The sequence below is a fragment of the Drosophila takahashii genome, chromosome 2L (assembly GCF_030179915.1).
Source record: "Drosophila takahashii strain IR98-3 E-12201 chromosome 2L, DtakHiC1v2, whole genome shotgun sequence".
In the NCBI taxonomy this organism is placed as follows: domain Eukaryota; kingdom Metazoa; phylum Arthropoda; class Insecta; order Diptera; family Drosophilidae; genus Drosophila; species Drosophila takahashii.
Window position 1 is genome coordinate 1,565,028 of NC_091678.1, and position 9,940 is coordinate 1,574,967.

General features: G+C 38.3%; 2 protein-coding genes across 2 annotated transcripts; both read left to right on the forward strand.

The window, feature by feature from the left end:
* The first annotated feature begins 287 nt into the window (after positions 1-287).
* Positions 288-1,304, forward strand: LOC138912373 (accessory gland protein Acp29AB-like). Its single transcript, XM_070213096.1, has one exon. The coding sequence runs from the start codon at positions 288-290 to the stop codon at positions 1,302-1,304; it is 1,017 nt and encodes a 338-aa protein (XP_070069197.1).
* Positions 1,305-4,395: 3,091 nt separating this feature from the next.
* LOC138914974 (CD209 antigen-like protein B) lies at positions 4,396-5,400 on the forward strand. The gene has a single exon (XM_070219717.1). The coding sequence runs from the start codon at positions 4,434-4,436 to the stop codon at positions 5,334-5,336; it is 903 nt and encodes a 300-aa protein (XP_070075818.1). The 5' UTR covers positions 4,396-4,433; the 3' UTR covers positions 5,337-5,400.
* Positions 5,401-9,940: the final 4,540 nt, after the last annotated feature.

Genomic DNA, 9,940 nt, shown 5'->3' on the forward strand with positions numbered 1-9,940 from the left:
ACTTTGTGTTGGGTACATGCAAAACCTTTAGAAGGTGAAAGTTCTAAAATGCAGAGTAAGATCAAAATACATGAGAAAGTTTTTCTGACGTACTATATTTTAAAAATCAAATCCTTTCAGAGAACAGCGAGGAAAAAATAATCGCGTTGCAAAATCAACAGGCGGACATCCAGAAGTCATTGGAATCGCAACTGGAAACACAGATTAATCTGGAAAAGGATCAGAGGTCCTTAATGGAGACTTTTAAGAATATCATCCCCAAAAATTTTACTGAGAGGCTGGCCAAGATGGAGGAACAGCCAACATCCTTACAGGAAACACTAAACAAAATTTCACATGATTTCGAGAAGGCACGAGGCGTAATACATGATCAACAAGATTCTGTTTTGGCTCAATTGAAAGTTGGGATCAATTTGGAAAAGGATCAGAAAACCCAGCTGGAAACTTTGACGAGCACCGTCTTCGAAACTTCAAAGAAAATTCCAGTTGACTTTGAGGAGAGACTGAGCCGGATGGACGATCATCAAAAGGCAGTTGGGACTCAATTAGAAACTCAGATCATCTTGGCAAATGATCAGAAATCTCAGCTGGAAGTTTTAAATAAATCCATACCAGAAAACTTCCAAGAAAGGCTAATGAAAATGGAGAAACTGCACACATCCTTACAGGAAACATTAAAGAAAATTCCAGAGGACTTTGAAAGCAGTCTGGAAACGATAGAAAAAAATCAGAAGGATATTCTGGGCAAGATGAAGACTCAAGAGTTCAAAAATATTTTGGACACTCTCAAAATTCAACTCTTTGCAAATCAATTAATCGCTGTGCAAAATCAACAGGCGGACATCCAGAAGTCAATTAAGGCCTTGGTGGAGGGAAAAATGGTGGAGACTAAGGTAAGAAAAATCGTCATACCTTTAGGATTTGAGAGGATTGGATCCCGCTACTTCTATATTGAAGAAGAAATGGAGAAAAATTGGGCAGATGCTCAAATCGCGTGTAGAGAAAAAGGAGGTTACTTAGCAGCTATCAAAGATCAAGAGGAATTTGATGGCCTTTTACTGAAACTCAGTGATAGCAATCGTTACTGGCTGGGCATTAACGATATAAACGATGAAGGAGTCTATATATCCGATGCATCTGGAAATAAAGCTCCATTTCTGATGTGGATTCCTGGAGATCCGGACAACAGGGATGACAATGAGAACTGCGTTGGCTTTATCGCTGATGATTTCGACGGTGGTATGGTTGATTGGCCATGTAGATCTAATTTTAAATTTATTTGCAGTCTAGACAATACAGTTTAGATGGAATCCAAAATAGTAGAAACTAATTAATACAAATTCGGAAAAAGTAAATAATATTATTTAATTCTAAATATCTTTTCAATAAACATCTCTGCGCTGAACAAAGACTTTTGTTTTAATAGAACTACTTATTTCCAACTGCCAGCTTGAAAATCGTAAGAAATATTATAATGATGGATTATAAAAAACTTCATTGGATGGCAGTTTTATTTTCTTTAAGCAAGTGTAATTTAAACGGCAGCTTTTGAAGGTTTCCCGAGCGTTTAATTGGTTTGCGTTTTAATTGCCCTTTTTAAGAGCTGCAGAAGCATTTGCACGTTCATTGTTTGACATCTCGCTGCATAAAGCCCGATAAGGCCATATCTTTCCGCATGTACATACATATATGTATTTATTTATATACAAACTCGCACAAAGGAAGTCTGATATCCTACTTAAGCGGGCAGTGAGGCATTTTCCTTTTTGGCTGGCTTTTGGCTTTTGGTGCAATTGTCAGGCCAATTACGGGGCCACAATTATGCCGTATGAGCACATAAAACCGGATACGCTGGAGTCGCCAACCCTTGGGCCATAAAACTCTTAGTCCTCGGGGGTTATCATCAGAGGATCCCCAGACTCCGGGGGTTGACCTCGAAACTGACACCGCCGAATTGTAGGCAAACAGTAAATGAAAAGTCATGAAAAGCGGGGAGGTTATATATTTGGCGGGTAGCAAGAAAAGTCAAGGGAATTTCTTGGGTGAAGCGAAAGCTGCAAGTCGGCCGAAAAAGTTATCAGCTTGTTAATTGCTTAACTTTTTCACTTCAACTTTTTTTATTCGTTTCGAGGAGCTGAAACGAGTCCCGAAGATAAAACCAAAACTGAAGGAAAGGTTGCAGGGGTCTCGCTGAAGTTACAGAAAGAAAGATGCAAATTTGGCTGCACTCGGAAAGAGATTTTTAAAAATATTTCACTTTGGAAAAATACAAGATTTTTTAGGATGCTAGGAATCACCATAAAATATTTAAAAAAATTTTTTTTTAAAGTAGGCAACAAAAAACGATGAACTTTTCATTTTCACAGCATACTTTTAGACAGCTTTTTCAGTTCTTTCTAGTATTAAATAAGCTACTTTATTTATTTTTGTTGTTTTTATATATAAATTTAAAAAAAGTATTTCATTTTTCCTTCAGTGTGAAATTTCTTTCCCTTTTGGTAGAACAACCATTTTTATTTTTCTTGCCCTTTCACAGAAATTTAAATGACAAATGGCAGAAGGCGACTGCAACTTTGACCCTTTCCCTGACCCCTTTTTTGGACTCCCTCCCTGTGACATTTGCTTATCGGACGCTTACAATGTCATAACACAGCCTCCAGAGTAAAGGAAGTTTTACCCAGTAAAAAAACGAGAAGGAACAAATCAGAGAAATGGAAACTTTGCCCTCCTCTAATCTTGTGACAGGCCAAAAGCAGCTATACAACCAGGCTCCCGTAATTAGGGTAGAGTTTTCATGGGAAAATGGGAAAGATGAAAAATCAATGCCGGCACAGGCCACTAAAACTCTCATTACTCATATGCCGTCAAGGTTACGGAACTGAAATCTGGTCTTCTGACCATAAAAAAGACATTAAAACCATTTAAAAGTTGCCCTAATCTCCACAGCAAAAGGTGAACTTTCCGTATAGACAGTGTTTTATGACTTTTGCCCCCGTTTCGCTTTCTCCGCTGCTTTATTGGCCCGCCCAAATTGATTAAAAGATCAATGATTATGGGCCCCGTTTAATGGTTCACTGCATTTAATTTAATTTTTTGTGCTTTTAATTTTAGTTCAGACTTTCACAGGTCGTAATCTTGAAGGAGGTCCAAAAGGAAATTAATGAAAATAAATAACTTGGGGACAATAAAATCCAGGAAAAATGTTAACTTTTATTGGCTGTTATTAAATGATTCCTTTTTGAGTTAATTGGATTATTTTATTATTTCAAATAATAATACTGCTAATACATTTTAATAATATGGGGAAAAAGGTTGTAACTCATCTTATAGGTTTTTTAATAGGATACCTGTTTAATATTTTTCAAAATTTGAATACCTAATAAATAAAAATTTGTATACAACAAAATTTCGTTTAGTAATAAACTTAAACTATCCGTTTTTCGCGCATGGAATTCCTGCCAAAAAAACAATATTTTGCCAACTATTTTGATGGCTTCATGTGATGACTCACGTAGCCGAAGAGTAAAAGTTGGAGAAAGTATTATCGCAGCATTAAGAGATACCGACGAACCCCTTTCAGAAATTGACTCCAACTTAAAATATCAGCTTTTTCCCAAGAAAAACAAAGAGCGTTCAGATAAAAAAAGCAACGTATTCTACAAAAAATAAAGAAAAAGCGGTGTGAAATGCAGACAATTGCGATAAATGCGATGGGTGGAAAAGGGGGAGGGGAAGTGTTTGAAAAATCATTGAATACCAGCAACGTGATGCAGAAAGTTCGCATATTTTTCTCACTCGCACACGTTCGCCCATTTCCTGCTCACATATGCATGCATTTGGCGTGATAAATAAAATGTTTAAGCACACATTTTGAAGCCATTGTGTAGATTTGACTTTGAATGCTCTTCCCTAGTTCTTTTTCGGGGGCCCTTCACCCCTTTCACCCCCCTTCATCCCCCTTTACGTGACGCAACAGACAGCGATGACGACAGCAACGACATCTTGATGCTGCCAGTGCAACTTTAGTTGTTGCCGTCTGCAATTGCTTTTATCAAACTCGAAAAGGGTTTGCAAATTTTAAATTCGAATGAAAGATACCTAAAAGCAAAGATATAAGAATACTTTCGTTTTTGGAATTTTTGATTGCGACTTTTATATGCGCTTGTCAGTTTCTATTAGGTTCAAGATCGAAAATTAAACTTTGTATACTTTATTTTTATTATTATAAACCCTTCCTAATACAATATACTCAATATACAATATACTAATAAATAAAACAGTCATTCAAAAGGGACAGATATCCACAAGTCTTGATTATTTGCTACTTATATAAATGCCTCCTTCTTATCTATACGAAGAGCTCGAAAGTCGCTAAATGAATTCCGAATTAGTGCGCTTGAATTGTTCTCCTTGTGCGGTTGTAAACCTTCACCATGTTCAAGATCGTATCTTATACTCAGTTTTTATTAATTGCGTGTAATCTGTATAGATCCCAATCGGAATCGCTGGAAAATGTTCGATCTGTATGCCTTCTGAAAGATCCCCCTAATCAGTGCGGTGAATTCTGTCTTTCGGTGCTGGAACCCCTCTTGAATCACATTGCGAAGCACCAGGAGCAATGGAACACCTCCGATGCCCTCAAACTAAACGACACCCAAGCGAAACTGGGCCAAATTCAGACCAAGTTGGAGGAACAAACCGTATCCCTGGAGGATTCGTTAGTTCGTCTAACCAGAATGGAAGCTCACCAGACGGACATTCAAAAGGCATTGGGATCCCAGTTGGAAGTGCAGATCAATCTGGAAAAGGAGCAAAAGTCCCTGACGGAAACTTTCAAGAATACCATACCGGAAAACTTCGATGGGAGATTGGAGAGGTTGGAAAAGAATCAGAGGGATATGCAGACTCAACAGGCTGCGCTTATGGATATTCTTTCCGAAGTTCAAGCAAAAATTCTCTGGCCAAAGTTTAGGCGAATCGGTTCTAGACTCTTCTACATCGAGACCCAAACAAGAGCCTCTTGGCAAGGAGCCGTAAATGCCTGTCGGGAAATGGGTGGCTATATAGCCGCCATTAAGGATCAGGAGGAACTGGACGCGATCACTAAGATACTTGATGCAGATCGCTACTGGCTGGGCATAAACGACATTGCCAGTCAGGGAATATACTTATCCGAGGCATCCGGAAAGACAGCACCACATTTACAGTGGCAATCGGGGGAACCCAACAACAACTTAAATAATGAACACTGCGTTGAGCTTTTAAATGGGAAAATGAACGATATTCCATGTCACGATAGGTTGTACTCAATTTGCCAAGCTGACAATAACGTTTAGCTAAAAATAGGGATTTTATTGAATCTATTTTTTTTGTATATACTAAAAAATGTAGATAATACCAATAAATAAGTAAAAAGAAAGGAAACATTTTAATTCTATTATTTTTATAATTTTTACGATTACAGAAAACCTTAAAAAAAATACCTTAGTAAATTTCCATGGAAAGTGATATTTAATGATAAATTCGATTTTCTAAAATAATTTTCTTAAATAATTTTCAAATAAATAAGTAAGTATTTAAGTGTGAATTTTTCCTATCCTCTTTTTTAATATCTCTTCCGTTTTGTCCAATATACCCCGACTACTTATGCAATCGATAAAGGGTATTGGTACTCGAGAAACTTTACCATCGTACGCACACTTTACGTATTCAGCGTTTCATCTACATTCTGTGTGCCATTTTCAATTGCAATTTTTTGCAGCATTTGCTGCTTTTGACACGACACAGATACGCAGGACGAAGGACGAAAAGGAAGAGGATGTCTGGGATGCGAGGGAGAGGAAACCGAGACCTTAACTAAGAAAATTTCAAGAGTTTTCTTATGCGGAATTTGTTGCATTTGTTGGTTAGTAATGTCTCTTACACACGCTAATGAGCAAAATAATTAATGATCCTACAGACGTCGTCTGTTTCCCGCTTGTGGCAACATTTTCCATGCCATTTGGCAGAAAGTTTCACTTGACAAACTTGAAGTAGTCCTGTAGTCCTGCGAAAGCGGAATCCATCACTGGCTTCTCTTGCTTTTGCTCTGGCCTTAATAAGCAGTTAATTTCATAGTTTTCCCCAACAGTTTTTCTCGACAGCGGCAGCGGCAGCTTCCCCGCATTAAAAGTTGGGAAAAACATGTTGGCTTCTCTGTGTGTGTCGGTTGAATTTTCCTCGTGGCATTTTTTCCCATTTTCATTACATTATGCTGGCGCTTCGGTCGGTAACTCTTCATTCGTTCAACTTAATTTACGTTTTATAACTTTTGCAATCATTACATGTTGCATTTATTTTCTCTTACCAGCTCTCTGTTCCTCTAACTTGTTGTTTTTTTCCCTGTTCTGTTCTGCTATTTATTCTTTTTTTTTGCAGCCGGCTTCCATGTGTGCATAAACCATTTAGTAACAATTTTTGCTTTGGCAAAGTTTATTTTTGCTCGTATATGGTAATGCCTTGGGTGCCGGGAATGAACTGGCGAATGATAAACCATGGCGATACTGTCGGGGGAATATTAAATTCACAAAACTTGTGATCGGATCGAGGCTTCAGTTGGAGAAGTTTGGTGGATGGGCTTAATTAACTGACTATTCACTGTGTGAAAAACTTTTAAATATCTTTTTTTAGAATTCTTAGTTTAATTTATTTCTATCAACATTTATTATCATATCGAGAAAATATTGGTAAAAATAAATTTATTACATTTTGAAAGCTTAAGAAAAATATTTTAATAATTTAAACAACATTAAATTAATCAAATAATTAAAAAATGTAATATTATTAAGGTAAATATTTTGCAGAGTTACTTACACAAAATTATTAAGATAGTTTTATAAAAAGTTCTTCTAAATAATATCAAAATTAAACCATATCCCAAATTTAAATCTATCAACCTCAATTTTTACTGAGCATCAGAGCCGAATGCAAAACTTTTCTTTCTATTTCCGTTTGCGAGCTCATTTTAATTAACCGATAATTGTGGAAATGGAAGAGGAAAATCGGACCTCCCCACATGCAGCGCACACTTATTGGCTTACAAATGGGTAAAATAGTTTCCATCGCTTGACAATTGGCTAACAGAAAATTACAAGCCAGCTTGTTATGGGAAAAGTCACATTAGCACCAGCAATGTAGTGTTTTTATTCCATCTACTCTGTGTACTTTTTCCATTCCGCTTCCTTTTAGATTTTTCCGCTCTTATCCCGGCTGAGACTTCTTGCCGTAAGTGAACTTTTAGTAACTGCTACAAATCTGTGAGCAGGCAGCTAGTTAGCAAAGGCTTATCACACAGATAGAGGGATACGGAGTACAGACCCCCTCTCCATACACAATCAGTCAGACAATCTTGCTCCCCGTTTCTCGCATGTGTGAAATGACAGCCATACATCACAGGACTCGCCTGAGTCCTTGGAACAGGAGCAGACACTTCATAATGACACCGATGTAGCTGGATACCTGGAAAGTCCTTGAATACATATAGGGGGTACCCCTGCCCACATGGCTATGAATTACATTTACGTAACGTAAGCTTTGCCAACGTAATCGCAACATGACAACAAGTAATGAGCTTTGACACGCCCCCTCCGCCCTGTTGCTTTTGGAAAACCCCCCTCCGCCAGCTATCTGCTGCCCTATTCTGAACATCCGACTTACGGACAGACTACTTAGCATTTCTTTTTGCCCGAAATGAAAGCAGGTAAAAGTACTGGAAGAAAATGTTGGAGTTTTAGATGGCTGAAAACGAATGGGTTTCAAACTAACTTATACGGGTGTCCAAAAGTATGCAACAAATTATTTGACGTTTCTTTTTTTATTGCATACTTTGTGACGCTTTTAATAAATGGAAAACAATTTGGAATTTTATGGAATTTAAAGGTCATTTTAATATATAAAGAAAGTTTCTTTCTCCACTCGAATTTTTCATCTTATTCCTACATTTTAATAACATTATAACATAGATTTTCTTGCAGTGCAGCTTTGCCTTCGGACCGAAGCTATTTCTCATTTTTTGACACCCACACAGGCTGCTCTATCTGGCTGCCTCGACTTTTTTCCCCAGTGAAGGTGTCGGTTAAATCATAGCAAAAGTATCTGCAACTTGACTGAGGGAAAGGCAGCGATTGCAGTTGGAGAAAAGCTGGGCAGGAATTGGAGAGGGGGAGGGGGCGTGGCAGGGAGGGAGTTGATAAGCATCTGTGCACTTCATTTTTGCACTTTTCTCAAGTCCTTGCAGCAATTTTATTACAAGCAACTTAAAACCCCTACCATCACCATCCACATCCACCCATTTTGCTCCTGGGCAACTTTGTCGCCCCATCCTGTTGGATTCCGTTGGTATCCTTGCGCCCGGCTTTCTTATTTATTTGCAATTGCAATGACAGCGTCGCCATCGTCGTCATCCGGCTCGTCCTGGTATTTATTCAAGTGTGAGCATCGCAGTCCTTCTGCTCCTTCAGCCGCTGGATGCGATTTAAACTTCTTACACACACATTTTGAATGGGCAAGTTGCAAAGTGCCAAGTCCATTACGAAGGCACTGTCCGTCTGTCCGCCCGTCCGTTCGTTCGTCTGTCCGTCCGGGAGAATCTGACGGACGGACAGCGAGGATAACACAGCCTGACACTGACTTAACCAAGTCTTCAGTCTCAGTTTCCGTTCCTTGGGACTGGGCCCTTTTCCCGGCTTCCTACTCCTTGTCAATCGGCATTAAAATCACAAAACAGCCGTGAGGCGAGGTGACAGGTTGCACGTTAAATAAATGTGGATACTATATGTTTTGGAGCTTTAAAAATAATTAAATATAGTTAGCGAAATTATTAGTTCTTTAAAAAAATCAGAAGGAATTCTATAAAACTTTTAAAAAGTACCCGAAAGTGTGCAATGATTTGTATGGATATTAAAACTACCAGAGACTTAAAAAATTTCAGAAGAAATTAAGAGATTGTTATTTACCTTTAGAAAGTATAAGTATAAGTTAGATATAAATCAGAAAATATATAAATCATTTTTGCATATTAGTAAAACAACTTTTGAAGACTTCTCCCAGGAACTAAAATAATTTTACCTATTTATCGAAATTGATTAAGACCGTACCCTCGACTGAACCAAATTTTCATATCCAATGATGGCCATTTTTCACCGCAGTGCACGGCGAAAAATATAGATGAACCACCTGCCGTCGTTCCGCTTTTCAAATCCTTTTCTCGCCCGTACTGAACTTGATATGAAAGTCTTGAAGTGGCCAACGGCACTCGAAAGAAAAATTGTTGCAGAATTGCAATAACTCACACCGAACGGGAAATGCCGCAGAAAAAAAGCAAAAATAAAAATGACTAACCGGCGAGAGTAGCTAAATGATAAATAGCAGCGACTGATAGGTCCTCCCAGGTTTTCCCCCGCCTTTCCTGAAATCCGAAACTCCCAGGCATTTTCCCACTTCTCAGGTTGACTTTGCAGATCTGAGAGGGGTGCACTCTTCACATGCTCAAAGATTTATGTTGCGCATCAATTGCTTTGAGAACTTCGTTTTGGGGGCTGGTAATGGGTGGGTAAGTGGGTGGGTAAGTGGTTACCGGGCTGCCGGGGCGGTAATGTCTATCTGCGCTTTTAATGCCAGCGTAATTTATGAAATGAAGTATGCATATATTTTGAATGACTTTGACTTTACAAGTGGCTTTGCCTTACGGGGATGTTTGACTTGCAAGTTGACAACTCTTTGATTCGCCTTTTGGAGGGGGCTAAAAATATACATATGTGCATCCCCATGTCTGTCTACTGTCGCATGTTTTTGTGTAAAGCTACTTTTGACTTTGTTTTCTTGATTTGCAAGTTCCATTTTATAAATTCCAGGTTTAAAGAAATAATTTAGAATGTATTCTCCTAACGAGTAATTAGGACTT

Bases quoted from the DNA above. Each gene is read 5' to 3' on its own strand.
- LOC138912373 (XM_070213096.1), top strand. From the start codon at position 288: ATGGAGGAACAGCCAACATCCTTACAGGAAACACTAAACAAAATTTCA.
- LOC138914974 (XM_070219717.1), top strand. From the start codon at position 4,434: ATGTTCAAGATCGTATCTTATACTCAGTTTTTATTAATTGCGTGTAAT.